The 17,714-nt window shown below is 44.8% G+C and overlaps 1 protein-coding gene across 1 annotated transcript; it reads left to right on the top strand.

Moving 5' to 3' along the window:
- The first annotated feature begins 4,572 nt into the window (after positions 1 to 4,572).
- On the top strand, positions 4,573 to 15,123 carry LOC145658715 (uncharacterized). Its single transcript, XM_081717402.1, has 4 exons — positions 4,573 to 11,335; positions 11,438 to 11,683; positions 11,803 to 12,102; positions 14,535 to 15,123. Exons 3-4 carry the CDS (start codon positions 11,807 to 11,809, stop codon positions 14,944 to 14,946), a joined length of 708 nt encoding a protein of 235 aa, XP_081573528.1. The 5' UTR covers positions 4,573 to 11,335; positions 11,438 to 11,683; positions 11,803 to 11,806; the 3' UTR covers positions 14,947 to 15,123.
- The last annotated feature ends 2,591 nt before the right edge of the window (positions 15,124 to 17,714 follow it).

Here is a 17,714-nt window from a genome sequence, read left to right as displayed (position 1 = left end):
GTTTGTTTTGTGTGTCTTTCTGTTGTATTGTTTGTGTGTTTGGCACGTGTCAGTCTGTATGTGTGTGTTTTGCACATGTCAGTTTGTTGTGTGTGTGTGTGTGTGTTTTACACGTGCCTGTTTGTAGTGTGTGTGTGTGTGTGTGTGTGTTTTGCACATGTCAGTTTGTTGTGTGTGTGTTGTGTGTGTGTGTGTGTGTGTGTGTTTTACACGTGCCTGTTTGTAGTGTGTGTGTTTATGTGTGTGTTTTGCGCGTGCCTGTCTGTTGTGTGTATGGGTCTGTGTGTGTTTTGTGCGTGCCTGTCTGTTGTGTGTGTGTGTTTTGTCTATTGTGTGTTTGTGTGTGTTTTACGAGTGCCTGCCTGTTATTTGTGTGTGTGTGTGTGTTTTGCACATGCCTGTCTGTTGGATGTGTGTTTTTCACATGCCTGTCTGTTATATTATGTGTGTGTGTGTTGCACGTGCCTGTTTGTTGTGTGTGTGTGTGTGTGTGTTTGTGTGTGTGTGTGTTTTGCATGTGCCTGTTTGTTGTGTGTGTGTGTGTGTTTTGCGCGTGCCTGTTTGTTGTGTGTGTGTGTGTGTGTGTGTTTTGCGCGTGCCTGTTTGTTGTGTGTGTGTGTGTGTGTGTGTGTCTGTGTGTGTTTTGCACGTGGCTGTTTCTTGTATTGTGTGCCTGTCTGTTGTGTGTGTGTGTGTGTGTGTGTGTGTTTTGCACGTGCTTGTCTGTTTTATCTATGTGTGTTCTGCACGTGTGTGTCTGTTGGATGTGTGTGTTTTGAATGTGCCTGTCTGTTGTATTGCGTGTTTGTTTTGTGTGTCTTTCTGTTGTATTGTTTGTGTGTTTTGCACATGTCAGTTTGTTGTGTGTGTGTGTGTGTTTTACACGTGCCTGTTTGTAGTGTGTGTGTGTGTGTGTGTGTGTTTTGCACATGTCAGTTTGTTGTGTGTGTGTTGTGTGTGTGTGTGTGTATGTTTTGCACGTTCCTGTTTGTAGTGTGTGTGTGTTTGTGTGTGTTTTGCGATGCCTGCCTGTTATGGGTGTGTGTGTGTGATTTGCACGTGCCTGTCTGTTGTATGATTGTGTGTTTTGCGCGTGCCTGTCTGTTGTGTGTGCACGCGTGTGTGTGTGTGTGTGTGTGTGTTTTGGACATGCCTGTCTGTTGGATGTGTGTTTTGTATGTGCCTGTCTGTTGGATGTGTGTGTGTGTGTGTGTGTGTGTTTTGCACGTGCCTGTCTGTTGGATGTGTGTTTTTCACATGCCTGTCTGTTATATTGTGTGTTTTGCGTGTGCCTGTCTGTTGTGTGTGTGTGTGTGTGTGTGTGTGTTTTGCACATTCCTTTCTGTTGGATGTGTGTTTTGCACATGCCTGTCTGTTATATTGTGTGTGTGTGTATGTGTGTTGCACGTTCCTGTTTGTAGTGTGTGTGTGTGTGTGTGTGTGTGTGTGTGTGTGTGTGTGTGTGTTTTGCACGTGCCTGTTTGTTGTGTGTGTGTGTGTGTGTGTGTGTGTGTCTCTGTGTGTTTTGCGCGTGGCTGTCTCTTGTATTGTGTGTGTTTTGCACATGCCTGTCTGTTGGATGTGTGTGTCTATCTGTTGAATGTGCATGTTTTGTGTGTCTGTTGCATGTGTGTGTTTTGCACATGCCTGTCTGTTGGATGTGTGTGTCTATCTGTTGAATGTGCATGTCTTGTGTGTCTGTTGCATGTGTGTGTTTTGAACATGTCTGTTTGTTGGATGTGTGTGTGTGTTTTATGCGTACCTATCTGTTGGATGTGTGTGTGTTTGTGTGTTTTGCACATGCGTGTCTGTTATATTGTGTGTATGTTTGTGTTTTGCACATGCCTGTTTGTAGTGTGCCTGTCTGTTGTGTGTGTGTGCGTGTGTGTTTGTGTGTGTGTGTTTTGCACGTGTCTGTCTGTTGTTTGTGCGTGTGTGTGTGTGTGTGTGTGTGTGTGTTTTGCACGTGCCTGTTTGTAGTGTGTCTGTGTATGTGTGTGTTTTGCGGGTGCTTGTCTGTTCTGTGTGTGTGTTTTGCGCGTGCTTGTCTGTTGTCTGTTTGTGTGTGTTTTTCGAGTGCCTGCCTGTTATGTGTGTGTGTGTGATTTGCACGTGCCTGTCTGTTGTATGATTGTGTGTTTTGCGCGAGCCTGTTTGTTGTATTGTGTGTGTGTTTTGTGTGTGTGTCTGTTGTATTGTGTGTGTGTGTTTTGCAAGTGTCTGTCTGTTGTTTGTGTGTGTGTGTGTGTGTGTGTTTTGCACGTGCCTGTTTGTAGTGTGTGTGTGTATGTGTGTGTTTTGCGGGTGCTTGTCTGTTCTGTGTTTTGCGCGTGCTTGTCTGTTGTCTGTTTGTGTGTGTTTTTCGAGTGCCTGCCTGTTATGTGTGTGTGTGTGTGTGTGTGTGTGTGTGTGATTTGCACATGCCTGTCTGTTGTGTGATTGTGTGTTTTGCGCGTGCCTGTTTGTTGTATTGTGTTTGTGTGTTTTGTGTGTGTGTGTCTGTTGGATGTGTTTGTTTTGAATGTGCCTGCCAGTTTTGTTTGTGTGTGTGTTTTGCACATGTCGGTCAGTTGTATGTGTGTGTGTCTGTGTGTGTGTGTCTGTGTTTTATGCGTGCCTGTCTGTTGTGTGTGTGTGTTTGGCACGTGTCTGTCAGTTGTATGTGTGTGTGTGTGTGTGTGTCTGTGTTTTATGCGTGCCTGTCTGTTGGATGTGTGTGTTTTGTGTGTCTGTCTGTTGTATTGTGTGTGTTTGTTTTGCACGTGTCTGTCTGTTGTTTGTGCGTGTGTGTTTTGCGTTTACCTTTTTGTTGGATGTGCGTGTTCTGTGTGTGTCTGTTGGATGTGTGTGTGTTTTGCAAATGCCTGTCTGTTATATTGTGTGTATGTGTGTGTTTTGCACATGCCTGTTTGTAGTGTGCCTGTCTGTTGTGTGTGTGTGTGTGTGTGTGTGTGTGTTTGTTTTGCACTTGCCTGTTTGTTGTGTGTGTTTCAAGTTTCAAGTTTGGTTTATTTGTCACATAAATAGTCATACACAGTATAACTCGTAGTGAAATGGTTGTGTGTGTAAGTGTGTGTGAGTGTGTGTTTTGTACATGTCAGTTTGTTGTGTGTGTGTTTTACACATGCCTGTCTGTTGTGTGTATGGGTCTGTGTGTGTTTTGTGCGTGCCTGTCTGTTGTGTGTGTGTGTTTTGCGCGTGCCTGTCTGTTGTGTGTATGGGTCTGTGTGTGTTTTGCACGTGCTTGTCTGTTGTCTGTTTGTGTCTGTTTTTCGAGTGCCTGCCTGTTATGTGTGTGTGTGTGTGTGATTTGCACTTGCCTGTCTGTTGTATGATTGTGTGTTTTGCGCATGTTGTATGATTGTGTGTGTCTGTTGGATGTGTTTGTTTTGAATGTGCCTTCCAGTTTTGTTTGTGTGTATGTTTTGCACATATCGGTCAGTTGTGTTGTGTGTGTGTGTGTGTGTGTGTGTGTGTGTGTGTTTTATGCGTGTCTGTCTGTTGGATGTGTGTGTTTTGTGCTTGTCTGTCTGTTGCATTGTGTGTGTGTTTTGTGTGCCTGTCTGTTGTGTGTGTGTGTTTTGCACGTGCTTGTCTGTTGGATGTGTGTGTGTGTTTTGCACGTGCTTGTCTGTTTTATCTGTGTGTGTTCTGCACGTGTCTGTTGGATGTGTGTGTGTTTTGCGCGTGCCTGTCTCCTGTACGTGGACCGTGACCGCTGGTCCAGCGTGTGCAAGATCAAGGCAGCAGCCTGTTCCACGAGTGGACCAGCTGGTCGTCAGGCTGGATGTGTATGTTTTGCACGTCTGTCTGTTGTATTGTGTGTGTGTGTGTGTGTGTTCGTGTGTGTTTTGGATGTGCCTGTCTGTTGTATTGCGTGTTTGTTTTGTGCGTCTGTCTATTGTATTGCATGTTTGTTTTGTGTGTCTGTCTGTTGTATTGTGTGTGTGTTTTGCACGTGTCTGTCTGTTGTATTGTGTGTGTTTTGCATGTGCCTGTCTGTAGTGTGTGTGTGTTTGTGTGTGTTTTGCATGTGCCTGTTTGTTGTGTGTGTTTCAAGTTTCGAGTTTGGTTTATTTGTCTTATACATAGTCATACACAGTATAACTCGTATTGAAATGGTTGTGTGTGTAAGTGTGTGTGAGTGTGTGTTTTGCGCGTTCCTGCCTGTTGTGTGTGTGTGTGTTTGTTTTGCATGTATCTGTCTGTTTGTGTGTGTGTTTGTGTGTGTGTGTTTTGCATGTGCTTGTCTCTTTTATCTGTGTGTGTTCTGCACGTGTCTGTCTGTTGTGTGTGTGTGTGTGTGTGTGGTTTGCGCGTGCCTGTCTGTTAGATGTGTGTGCTGTGCACATGCCTGTCTGTTGTGTGTGTGTGTGTGTGTGTGTGTGTTTGTGTGTTTTGCACATGCCTGTCTGTTGGATGTGTATTTTGCACATGCCTGTCTGTTATATTATGTGTGTGTGTGTGTTGCACGTTCCTCTTTGAACTGTGTGTGTGTGTGTGTGTGTGTGTTTTGCGCGTGCCTGTTTGTTGTGTGTGTGTGTGTGTGTTTGTATGTGTGTGTGTTTTGCATGTGCCTGTTTGTTGTGTGTGTGTGTGTGTGTGTGTGTGTGTTTTGCGCGTGCCTGCCTGTTGTGTGTGTGTGTGTGTGTGTGTGTGTGTGTGTTTGTTTTGCATGTATCTGTCTGTTTGTGTGTGTGTTTGTGTGTGTTTTGCATGTGCTTGTCTTTTTTATCTGTGTGTGTTCTGCACGTGTCTGTCTGTTGTGTGTGTGTGTGTGGTTTGTGCGTGCCTGTCTGTTAGATGTGTGTGCTGTGCACATGCCTGTCTGTTGTGTGTGTGTGTGTGTGTGTGTTTGTGTGTTTTGCACATGCCTGTCTGTTGGATGTGTGTTTTTCACATGCCTGTCTGTTATATTATGTGTGTGTGTGTTGCACGTGCCTGTTTGTTGTGTGTGTGTGTGTGTGTGTTTGTGTGTGTGTGTGTTTTGCATGTGCCTGTTTGTTGTGTGTGTGTGTGTGTTTTGCGCGTGCCTGTTTGTTGTGTGTGTGTGTGTGTGTGTGTTTTGCGCGTGCCTGTTTGTTGTGTGTGTGTGTGTGTGTGTGTGTCTGTGTGTGTTTTGCACGTGGCTGTTTCTTGTATTGTGTGCCTGTCTGTTGTGTGTGTGTGTGTGTGTGTGTGTGTTTTGCACGTGCTTGTCTGTTTTATCTATGTGTGTTCTGCACGTGTGTGTCTGTTGGATGTGTGTGTTTTGAATGTGCCTGTCTGTTGTATTGCGTGTTTGTTTTGTGTGTCTTTCTGTTGTATTGTTTGTGTGTTTTGCACATGTCAGTTTGTTGTGTGTGTGTGTGTGTTTTACACGTGCCTGTTTGTAGTGTGTGTGTGTGTGTGTGTGTGTTTTGCACATGTCAGTTTGTTGTGTGTGTGTTGTGTGTGTGTGTGTGTATGTTTTGCACGTTCCTGTTTGTAGTGTGTGTGTGTTTGTGTGTGTTTTGCGATGCCTGCCTGTTATGGGTGTGTGTGTGTGATTTGCACGTGCCTGTCTGTTGTATGATTGTGTGTTTTGCGCGTGCCTGTCTGTTGTGTGTGCACGCGTGTGTGTGTGTGTGTGTGTGTGTTTTGGACATGCCTGTCTGTTGGATGTGTGTTTTGTATGTGCCTGTCTGTTGGATGTGTGTGTGTGTGTGTGTGTGTGTTTTGCACGTGCCTGTCTGTTGGATGTGTGTTTTTCACATGCCTGTCTGTTATATTGTGTGTTTTGCGTGTGCCTGTCTGTTGTGTGTGTGTGTGTGTGTGTGTGTGTTTTGCACATTCCTTTCTGTTGGATGTGTGTTTTGCACATGCCTGTCTGTTATATTGTGTGTGTGTGTATGTGTGTTGCACGTTCCTGTTTGTAGTGTGTGTGTGTGTGTGTGTGTGTGTGTGTGTGTGTGTGTGTGTGTGTGTTTTGCACGTGCCTGTTTGTTGTGTGTGTGTGTGTGTGTGTGTGTGTGTCTCTGTGTGTTTTGCGCGTGGCTGTCTCTTGTATTGTGTGTGTTTTGCACATGCCTGTCTGTTGGATGTGTGTGTCTATCTGTTGAATGTGCATGTTTTGTGTGTCTGTTGCATGTGTGTGTTTTGCACATGCCTGTCTGTTGGATGTGTGTGTCTATCTGTTGAATGTGCATGTCTTGTGTGTCTGTTGCATGTGTGTGTTTTGAACATGTCTGTTTGTTGGATGTGTGTGTGTGTTTTATGCGTACCTATCTGTTGGATGTGTGTGTGTTTGTGTGTTTTGCACATGCGTGTCTGTTATATTGTGTGTATGTTTGTGTTTTGCACATGCCTGTTTGTAGTGTGCCTGTCTGTTGTGTGTGTGTGCGTGTGTGTTTGTGTGTGTGTGTTTTGCACGTGTCTGTCTGTTGTTTGTGCGTGTGTGTGTGTGTGTGTGTGTGTGTGTTTTGCACGTGCCTGTTTGTAGTGTGTCTGTGTATGTGTGTGTTTTGCGGGTGCTTGTCTGTTCTGTGTGTGTGTTTTGCGCGTGCTTGTCTGTTGTCTGTTTGTGTGTGTTTTTCGAGTGCCTGCCTGTTATGTGTGTGTGTGTGATTTGCACGTGCCTGTCTGTTGTATGATTGTGTGTTTTGCGCGAGCCTGTTTGTTGTATTGTGTGTGTGTTTTGTGTGTGTGTCTGTTGTATTGTGTGTGTGTGTTTTGCAAGTGTCTGTCTGTTGTTTGTGTGTGTGTGTGTGTGTGTGTTTTGCACGTGCCTGTTTGTAGTGTGTGTGTGTATGTGTGTGTTTTGCGGGTGCTTGTCTGTTCTGTGTTTTGCGCGTGCTTGTCTGTTGTCTGTTTGTGTGTGTTTTTCGAGTGCCTGCCTGTTATGTGTGTGTGTGTGTGTGTGTGTGTGTGTGTGATTTGCACATGCCTGTCTGTTGTGTGATTGTGTGTTTTGCGCGTGCCTGTTTGTTGTATTGTGTTTGTGTGTTTTGTGTGTGTGTGTCTGTTGGATGTGTTTGTTTTGAATGTGCCTGCCAGTTTTGTTTGTGTGTGTGTTTTGCACATGTCGGTCAGTTGTATGTGTGTGTGTCTGTGTGTGTGTGTCTGTGTTTTATGCGTGCCTGTCTGTTGTGTGTGTGTGTTTGGCACGTGTCTGTCAGTTGTATGTGTGTGTGTGTGTGTGTGTCTGTGTTTTATGCGTGCCTGTCTGTTGGATGTGTGTGTTTTGTGTGTCTGTCTGTTGTATTGTGTGTGTTTGTTTTGCACGTGTCTGTCTGTTGTTTGTGCGTGTGTGTTTTGCGTTTACCTTTTTGTTGGATGTGCGTGTTCTGTGTGTGTCTGTTGGATGTGTGTGTGTTTTGCAAATGCCTGTCTGTTATATTGTGTGTATGTGTGTGTTTTGCACATGCCTGTTTGTAGTGTGCCTGTCTGTTGTGTGTGTGTGTGTGTGTGTGTGTGTGTTTGTTTTGCACTTGCCTGTTTGTTGTGTGTGTTTCAAGTTTCAAGTTTGGTTTATTTGTCACATAAATAGTCATACACAGTATAACTCGTAGTGAAATGGTTGTGTGTGTAAGTGTGTGTGAGTGTGTGTTTTGTACATGTCAGTTTGTTGTGTGTGTGTTTTACACATGCCTGTCTGTTGTGTGTATGGGTCTGTGTGTGTTTTGTGCGTGCCTGTCTGTTGTGTGTGTGTGTTTTGCGCGTGCCTGTCTGTTGTGTGTATGGGTCTGTGTGTGTTTTGCACGTGCTTGTCTGTTGTCTGTTTGTGTCTGTTTTTCGAGTGCCTGCCTGTTATGTGTGTGTGTGTGTGTGATTTGCACTTGCCTGTCTGTTGTATGATTGTGTGTTTTGCGCATGTTGTATGATTGTGTGTGTCTGTTGGATGTGTTTGTTTTGAATGTGCCTTCCAGTTTTGTTTGTGTGTATGTTTTGCACATATCGGTCAGTTGTGTTGTGTGTGTGTGTGTGTGTGTGTGTGTGTGTGTGTTTTATGCGTGTCTGTCTGTTGGATGTGTGTGTTTTGTGCTTGTCTGTCTGTTGCATTGTGTGTGTGTTTTGTGTGCCTGTCTGTTGTGTGTGTGTGTTTTGCACGTGCTTGTCTGTTGGATGTGTGTGTGTGTTTTGCACGTGCTTGTCTGTTTTATCTGTGTGTGTTCTGCACGTGTCTGTTGGATGTGTGTGTGTTTTGCGCGTGCCTGTCTCCTGTACGTGGACCGTGACCGCTGGTCCAGCGTGTGCAAGATCAAGGCAGCAGCCTGTTCCACGAGTGGACCAGCTGGTCGTCAGGCTGGATGTGTATGTTTTGCACGTCTGTCTGTTGTATTGTGTGTGTGTGTGTGTGTGTTCGTGTGTGTTTTGGATGTGCCTGTCTGTTGTATTGCGTGTTTGTTTTGTGCGTCTGTCTATTGTATTGCATGTTTGTTTTGTGTGTCTGTCTGTTGTATTGTGTGTGTGTTTTGCACGTGTCTGTCTGTTGTATTGTGTGTGTTTTGCATGTGCCTGTCTGTAGTGTGTGTGTGTGTGTGTGTGTGTTTTGCAAGTGCCTGTCTGTTGTGTGTGTGTGTCTTGCGCGTGCCTGTTTGTTGTGTGTGTGTCTGTGTGTTTTGCGCGTGCCTGTCTGTTCGATGTGTGTGTCTATCTGTTGAATGTGCATGTTTTGTGTGTCTGTTGCATGTGTGTGTTTTGCACATGTCTGTTTGTTGGATGTGTGTGTGTGTGTGTGTGTGTGTGTGTTTGTGTGTGTTTTGCATGCGCCTGTTTGTTGTGTGTGTGTCTGTGTGTGTGTGTTTGTGTGTTTTGCACGTGCCTGTTTGTTGTGTGTGTGTATTGAAATGGTTGTGTGTGTAAGTGTGTGTGAGTGTGTGCCTGCCTGTTGTGTGTGTGTGTGTGTGTGTTTGTTTGTTTTGCATGTATCTGTCTGTTTGTGTGTGTGTTTGTGTGTGTGTGTTTTGCATGTGCTTGTCTGTTTTATCTGTGTGTGTTCTGCACGTGTCTGTCGGTTGTGTGTGTGTGTGTGTTTGTGTTTTGCCCGTGCCTTTCTGTTAGATGTGTGTGCTGTGCACATGCCTGTCTGTTATATTATGTGTGTGTGTTGCACATTCCTGTTTGAACTGTGTTTGTGTGGGTTTTGCACGTGCCTGTCTGTTGGATGTGTGTGCTGTGCACATGCCTGTCTGTTGTGTGTGTGTGTGTGTGTTTGTGTGTTTTGCACATGCCTGTCTGTTATATTATGTGTGTGTTGCACATTCCTGTTTGAACTGTGTTTGTGTGTGTTTTGCATGCGCCTGTTTGTTGTGTGTGTTTGTGTGTCTGTGTGTGTGTTTGTGTGTTTTGCACGTGCCTGTTTGTTGTGTGTGTGTATTGAAATGGTTGTGTGTGTGTGTGTGTGTGTGAGTGTGTGTGTAAGTGTGTGTGAGTGTGTGCCTGCCTGTTGTGTGTGTGTGTGTGTGTGTGTGTGTGTTTGTTTGTTTTGCATGTATCTGTCTGTTTGTGTGTGTGTCTGTGTGTGTGTGTTTGTGTGTTTTGCACGTGCCTGTTTGTTGTGTGTGTGTTTTGCACGTGCTTGTCTGTTTTATCTGTGTGTGTTCTGCACGTGTCTGTCTGTTGGATGTCTGTGTTTTGAATGTGCCTGTCTGTTGTATTGCATGTTTGTTTTGTGTGTCTGTGTGTTGTATTGTTTGTGTGTTTGGCACGTGTCAGTCTGTGTGTGTGTTTTGCACGTGTGTGTTGTGTGTTTGTGTGTTTTGCACATGCCTGTCTGTTGTGTGTGTGTTTGTGTGTTTTCCACATGTCGGTTTGTTTTGTGTGTGTGTGTGTGTGTGTGTGTGTGTGTGTGTGTTTTGCGCATGCCTGTCTGTTGGATTTGTGTGTCTATCTGTTGAATGTGCATGTTTTGTGTGTCTGTTGCATGTGTGTGTTTTGCACATGCCTGTCTGTTGGATGTGTGGGTTTTGCGTGTGCCTGTCTGTTTTGTGTGTGTGTGTGTTTTACACGTGCTTGTCTGTTGTGTTTGTGTGTGTGTGTGTTTTACACGTGCTTGTCTTTTGTGTTTGTGTGTGTGTGTGTGTTTGTGTGTTTTGCACATGCCTGTCTGTTGGATATGTGTTTTGCACGTGCCTGTCTGTTATATTGTGTGTGTTTTGCGTGTGCCTGTCTGTTGTGTGTGTGTGTGTGTTTTGCGTGTGCCTGTCTGTTGTGTGTGTGTGTGTTTTGCGTGTGCTTGTCTGTAGTGTGTGTGTGTGTGTGTGTTCTGCGCATGCCTGTCTGTTGTGTGTGTGTGTGTGTTTTGCACATGCCTGTCTGTCATATTGTGTGTGTGTGTGTGTGTGTGTTGCACGTTCCTGTTTGTAGTGTGTGTGTGTGTGATTTGCGCGTGCCTGTGTTGTATGATTGTGTATTTTGCGCGTGCCTGTTTGTTGTATTGTATGTGTGTTTTGTGTGTGTGTCTGTTGGATGTGTTTGTTTTGAATGTGCCTGCCAGTTTTGTTTGTGTGTATGTTTTGCACATGTCGGTCAGTTGTATGTGTGTGTGTGTGTGTGTGTGTGTGTGTGTGTTTTATGCGTGCCTGTTTGTTGGATGTGTGTGTTTTGTGCTTGTCTGTCTGTTGCATTGTGTGTGTGTTTTGTGTGCCTGTCTTTTATGTGTGTGTGTGTGTTTTGTGTGCCTGTCTTTTGTGTGTGTGTGTGTGTGTGTGTTTTGCACATGCCTGTCTGTTGGATGTGTGTGTTGTGCACATGCCTGTCTGTTGTGTGTGTGTGTGTGTTTGTGTGTTTTGCACGTGCCTGTCTGTTGTGTGTGTGTGTGTGTGTGTGTGTTTGTGTGTTTTGCACGTGCTTGTCTGTTGGATGTGTGTGTGTTCTGCACGTGTGTTGGATGTCTGTGTTTTGAATGTGCCTGTCTGTTGTATTGCGTGTTTGTTTTGTGTGTCTGTCTGTTGTATTGTTTGTGTGTTAGGCACGTGTCTGTCTGTTGGATGTGTGTGTGTTTTGCGCGTGCCTGTCTCCTGTACGTGGACTGTGACCGCTGGTCCAGCGTGGGCAAGATCAAGGCAGCGGCCTGTTCCACGAATGGATCAGCTGGTCGCAGGCTGGACATGTGGCACTTCATGAGAGAGTTCGCGGCAGGTGTCACCACGGACAGTCACCAGCTGTAGGGCCTTTTCATGTAGGGCTACCATCACGTAGTCAACCTGCCAACAGTCTGGTGGAGCTGCGTCACCAGGCCTTTGTGACACAGCAGAGGGTGGACAGAAAAACTGCCCGAGTGACGAGGGCGGTGTTGTTTACCCGCCACATCACAGGTTTACAAGCAGCCACTCTAAGACCTCTGGTGTTGCTGGAACACAGTCTCACAGTGGTGGTAAGTCTCAGTAATCCAATGTTTCCTTTTAGCCCTATAGTTTGACTTGTAGCTGCGTCATGAACTGATGCTGTCTGCCTCTGTCCTTTTGTATCTTCACAGCTGCTTCCTTGGACAAGACAGTGGTTCTGTTCAGTAGCCCAGCATCAGCCGCCTTGTCGAGGCCGTTCGCCTGGTGCTTTGTCGGCTTCACCCGGCCGGTCAGACCATCGCTGGCATCAGGGTGAACATGTGGGCTGCCATCATGAGGGACTACGGTGTCATCAGGGGTGTAGTCCTGGGCAGCCTTGGTCTCATGGCCCAGACCCGTATTCAGCTTTTGTAGAATTAGTAGACACTGACCCAGTGGTGAGTTTACCGGATCTTATTGACACTGTGATACAGGCTAACAGGCGGTGCTGCATTTTGTAAGTAAGCCCCCGGAGCATCCGACTCACAGGCACCCTGCCTTTGATTTGAACATCCAGCCGGATGCGTCTGGGCAGGCTTCTCGGCGTGTCCGAGGCCAGCCTCTTCCTCCCGGTGAGACCGTGGCGAGCCCTGGTCCAGAAGACCAAGTGCCCTGTAGTGAATACAAGAAAGGCAGAGGCTGAGGTGACCACCACCACCACTGCTGATGGACAGGTCGTCCCTGCTAAGTGGTGCAAGCATGAGCACCATGACTGCCAACAGTGTGGCCAGCCCAAGACCAAGGAGTTTGACCACAGCAGTGGGGAAGACCGTGGAGCAGTGGATGGAGGAGATGAAGAGAGGAGATGCTGGACAGGGTCAGTGATCTGCTGACCACCCCACTCACCTCATGGTATATAGTTTCATATTTATTCCTGTAAGTATTTGTTCTGTGTTGTGAATAAGCTCTGATTAATACTGAATTATACATCACAATGTGAACGAGCTGTTTAATACTATATTATACTTCACAAAGTGAATGAGCTGTTTAATACTATTATACTTCACAAAGTGAATGAGCTGTTTAATACTGTATTATACTTCACAAAGTGAATGAGCTGTTTAATACTATATTATACTTCACAAAGTGAATGAGCTGTTTAATACTATTATACTTCACAATGTGAATGAGCTGTTTAATACTGTATTATACTTCACAAAGTGAATGAGCTGTTTAATACTGTATTATACTTCACAAAGTGAATGAGCTGTTTAATACTATTATACTTCACAATGTGAATGAGCTGTTTAATACTGTATTATACTTCACAAAGTGAATGAGCTGTTTAATACTGTATTATACTTCACAAAGTGAATGAGCTGTTTAATACTATTATACTTCACAATGTGAATGAGCTGTTTAATACTGTATTATACTTCACAAAGTGAATGAGCTGTTTAATACTATATTATACTTCACAAAGTGAATGAGCTCTGATTAATACTATATTATACTTCACAAAGTGAATGAGCTGTTTAATACTATATTATACTTCACAAAGTGAATGAGCTGTTTAATACTGTATTATACTTCACAAAGTGAATGAGCTGTTTAATACTATTATACTTCACAATGTGAATGAGCTGTTTAATACTGTATTATACTTCACAAAGTGAATGAGCTGTTTAATACTATATTATACTTCACAAAGTGAATGAGCTGTTTAATACTATATTATACTTCACAATGTGAATGAGCTGTTTAATACTGTATTATACTTCACAAAGTGAATGAGCTGTTTAATACTATATTATACTTCACAATGTGAATGAGCTGTTTAATACTATATTATACTTCACAAAGTGAATGAGCTGTTTAATACTATATTATACTTCACAAAGTGAATGAGCTGTTTAATACTATATTATACTTCACAAAGTGAATGAGCTGTTTAATACTATATTATACTTCACAAAGTGAATGAGCTGTTTAATACTGTATTATACTTCACAAAGTGAATGAGCTGTTTAATACTATATTATACTTCACAAAGTGAATGAGCTGTTTAATACTATATTATACTTCACAATGTGAATGAGCTGTTTAATACTGTATTATACTTCACAAAGTGAATGAGCTGTTTAATACTATATTATACTTCACAATGTGAATGAGCTGTTTAATACTATATTATACTTCACAAAGTGAATGAGCTGTTTAATACTATATTATACTTCACAAAGTGAATGAGCTGTTTAATACTATATTATACTTCACAAAGTGAATGAGCTGTTTAATACTATATTATACTTCACAAAGTGAATGAGCTGTTTAATACTATATTATACTTCACAATGTGAATGAGCTGTTTAATACTATATTATACTTCACAAAGTGAATGAGCTGTTTAATACTATATTATACTTCACAATGTGAATGAGCTGTTTAATACTATCTTATACTTCACAAAGTGAATGAGCTGTTTAATACTATATTATACTTCACAAAGTGAATGAGCTGTTTAATACTATATTATACTTCACAAAGTGAATGAGCTGTTTAATACTATATTATACTTCACAATGTGAATGAGCTGTTTAATACTATATTATACTTCACAATGTGAATGAGCTGTTTAATACTATATTATACTTCACAAAGTGAATGAGCTGTTTAATACTATATTATACTTCACAAAGTAAATGAGCTGTTTAATACTGTATTATACTTCACAAAGTGAATGAGCTGTTTAATACTATATTATATTTCACAATGTGAATGAGCTGTTTAATACTATATTATACTTCACAATGTGAATGAGCTGTTTAATACTATATTATACTTCACAAAGTGAATGAGCTGTTTAATACTATATTATACTTCACAATGTGAATGAGCTCTGATTTCTACAGTATTTTACATCTCATTTATTCTGCTTTGTACTTCACAAAGTGAATGGCAGCAGTTTATTCTGCATTCTGTTGCACAAAGTGAATGGACGCCTATTTAAACTGCTTTGTTCTTTAATAAAGTGAATGAGCATGTTTGCGACTTGCTGGTAATTAGACACATGCTTACAAAAGATGCACTTGTTATTTTGATTGATATTATTTATTTGATGAACAATAAATGTCGTCCACCTGTTCTGTATTATGTGTGATCGTCTTGTGTGTGTATGTCTCTTGTGTTGTAGTACATGTTGTTGGTGTTTGAAAGGTGTTGTGTGGTGTTAGATGTGTCATCACTGTATGTTCATTAAATCTTATGTTTTCTCGTGCCCCTTCTCCACATCCTATTTGCTCCTTGCAGCAGCCGTTTTGGAGTGGGCAGCGGCACCATCGGGGGCAGCTGGCGGGCGATGGTGCTGGGGTCAGTGCCCGGGGCCAGAAGCTTCTTGAGCCTGACGCACAGAAGCCTGTACAACCCTCCGGACGGTCTTGTACAGCCCACAGGCCGTCGACTTACGGCCCAGCCGACGGCACTCGGGCTACGCACACAGCAGCTTGAATGGCCACATGCGGTACGGCATCCACAGGAACAGTCCGCTGTGGAAGAAAGCGTCGGGCGAAGACGGAGGTTGCAGGTAAACCAGCCGGGGTCCGGGAGGAGACCACCACAGACGCAGATTCTTGGTCAGTGCCGGCCTCCCAGACTGCACTCTGGTGAAGAGCGTCCGGCTGACCCACTGGTCATCTTAAACGAACAAACAGATGCATCGTGAACATGGGCTTGGTGTTTTCCTCAACCTACCACAAAAGCACCAGAGGGGGGCTGGTGCTGCTCATCTCAGCAGTGGGCACTGGCTGCGTTTGCGAAGGCTGCTTTTCTGGTTCAGCCGTCGGCAGGGAGTGCTGGGGTGGGGCAGGGACCTCCGGAGCAGAGGAAGAGGAAGCTGGAACAACACATTAATGAGCTTAGAAAAGGGCAAAACATGTCACTTAACGTCACAACATGGGTGTACATCAGCCTTTGGGGACGACTGACACAGCCAAGAAGCTGAAAGTATCTAAAGCTACTGAAGCCTAAAAGCATCGAGTGCTACTGAAGCGCGATTCACTCCAACCCACCCCTCAACGACAACAGCAGAGTCAAGCAAATCTATGTCATTATGTGCAGCTATGTTAATGAAATAAGCAGATGAAATGAAGATGAATTTTAGCCAGCAAACAGAACAGCACCACTAAACATGCATTTAGTGATTTAATGATTAAGTGCAGAATGAATTAATGACCGTGCAGGGTGAAAAAGTTATAGCTGTGTTACAATGCATCACAACAAAACAGACCTTCTATTTTATACTTGTGTAGTTCACTCAGTCCATTCAGCAGGACAACTCATCTTCAGTGTCCGGTTCCATGGACACAGCCAGCAGCTCGGCATCGGAAGGCTCCTGTGCGTGCCTGCTGGCTGTGGAACTCCAATGGCTGGTGACACCTGCGTATGGAAACAAGGAGCAACTTCAGACACCAGAAAGGAGTCACATTCAAAGGCACTCAATGACTCGGTCATCCCCCCACACCCGCCTGCATGCACGCACCTGGAAGATGGGCCGCTGGTGCCGGAGCAGGCACAGATGGGGAGGTGGTCGCCACGGTTGCGGAGCACGTCTGTGTCCGGCCGCTCTCCTTCCCGTCTCTGCCCTGGATGTACTTTTGCAGCGCCTCCATCTTGCTCCCAGGCCTCACCGTCTGCCGCCGGATCCGCTGGACGTGGCTGGATTAACAAAACCTCACACGTAACCGCAAAACGTTCCACGTTCCAACGCTGCTGTGTTTGTCATGCGTGAATTCAGCACCTGCCTCCTCTTCTCCCTGTGCTTACCCTCATACAGGTCCCTGTACGAGACACTCTGGTGTTCCCCGAAGCCGACGAGACGCTGTTTCTCCCGCCCAGGAGAGGAGGACCCGTCCCTGGTCCGGCGCTCCCCGACGGCTCTCATTACGTCGGGAAAGAGGCTCGCGTCCTGGACCAGGGCGTCCTTGTTGACCATAGCAGGCAACATCAAAGTCTCCCATTGAAGGGCCGCCAACACCATGACGGCGTATCCCATGTCGTGGGTCAGCAGCCATTTAAATGTTTGACCCCGGTACTGCCCGCACTGGACTGTGCTCTCGCTCAGCACCAGCCAGGCGTTCCTGGGGTCGTCCCCTGCTCTCCATCACATGGTCCTTGGCCTCCTCCCTCATCCTCTCGGTGCTCCAAGCCCAAGACGGAGCCAGCCGCCGCTTGTAGGCGTTGGACTGCTCCACGGCCTCGGGCGAAGGCTGGAGGGTGAGCTCGCCGGAGGTCTCTCGATTAAATGCAGGCTTGTAATCCATTCTGTCCAAAAGGAAACAAGAGAGGAAGAGACAAACATCGTGTGCACGCACGTCTGCGGAGACAAAAGACGACATGCGCACACATAAAACTTTGACAGGCTGCTTACTTGAATTGTTGGTCAATACCCAAACTGTAGAAAGACGAACACACACAGCAGTGCCACATACAGATCAGTACCGACACGGTCGTGGTTTGCTTAGTGAACTTACAATGAACGCAGTAGACCGCTGCGTATCTACAATACAGACAACAGACAACACAGACATACATCAATACGGTCAACCTCGAGTTGTAAAGCACCACTCCAGACGTGCATACATGCTAGCTGGGCGCATTTAATCATCCATGTTAATGTCATCTAGTCAGACACTCTGTGTTTTACACAGAAATGACCGAGACGAGCGAGCGATTTAGCGAGCTAGCTCGGTCGCTCGGGTGTGGCTGCTAATTTCGCCCCTTAAATCTCACTTTTACATTCTTGACGTACGTAGACGGGGAATAAAAGCCAGATAAAGACCTACAGCAAACGAATCGAAGCGCTAAACTTCAAACAACAGGAGAAAGCGGCTGTGCTGATCTGCACTGTAATCCGCAGACAGTCAGCTGGTGCTCGGCAGCTTTTCCAGTCGCGCTAGTTCACTAGCTAGTTGGCTAACGTACGACAGCTTTCTTTCAGTCGTCTAACAAAGCGGATGTGTTCAGATTCCGCTCATACTGAATAAAATGCACTAAAGCTCATAAAGACGGTGAAGCACCATGGCGTTGTTCAAGCATAACCCACTAATGTTAGTGTCCAAGAAAGCTACTGAAACACGTCTGCTAGTGTTGGTTTGTAGCTAACGCTGGTTTACACTGCAGCTACAGCACAGCTCAGCATCGACCTGTTCCAGCCTCTCCAGCTTTATTCCTCTCCAGTGGCTTGGCTGTTTTGTTTTGTGATGATGGTGTTTGCCCTGGTTTTCTCTCTGAACTGTGAACTCTCTTCTTCTTTGTGTATTGAGGACGAGTGTCAGGTGCTGTGCTGATCTCCACTGTCATCCGACTCCAACACACCTGAACCGGCGTCTCCTCATTAGATGCGCACACCTGAATGAACTCCAACGTCCACGAACGCTCCACCTTTACTGTTGATGGGTTATATTCACAAAGAGCTGTTTGTCCAGAAAATAT

The sequence above is a fragment of the Electrophorus electricus genome, chromosome 1 (assembly GCF_041902795.1).
Source record: "Electrophorus electricus isolate QZ-2024a chromosome 1, ASM4190279v1, whole genome shotgun sequence".
Lineage (NCBI taxonomy): Eukaryota > Metazoa > Chordata > Actinopteri > Gymnotiformes > Gymnotidae > Electrophorus > Electrophorus electricus.
Note: the sequence above shows the minus strand (reverse complement) of the source record. Positions and strands in the feature narration are given on the sequence as shown.

Coding starts and splice junctions, on each gene's coding strand:
- LOC145658715 (XM_081717402.1), top strand. CDS start 11,807: ATGCGTCTGGGCAGGCTTCTCGGCGTGTCCGAGGCCAGCCTCTTCCTC. Junction 12,103..14,534: donor GAGAGGAGATGCTGGACAGG/GTCAGTGATCTG, acceptor TGCTCCTTGCAG/CAGCCGTTTTGGAGTGGGCA.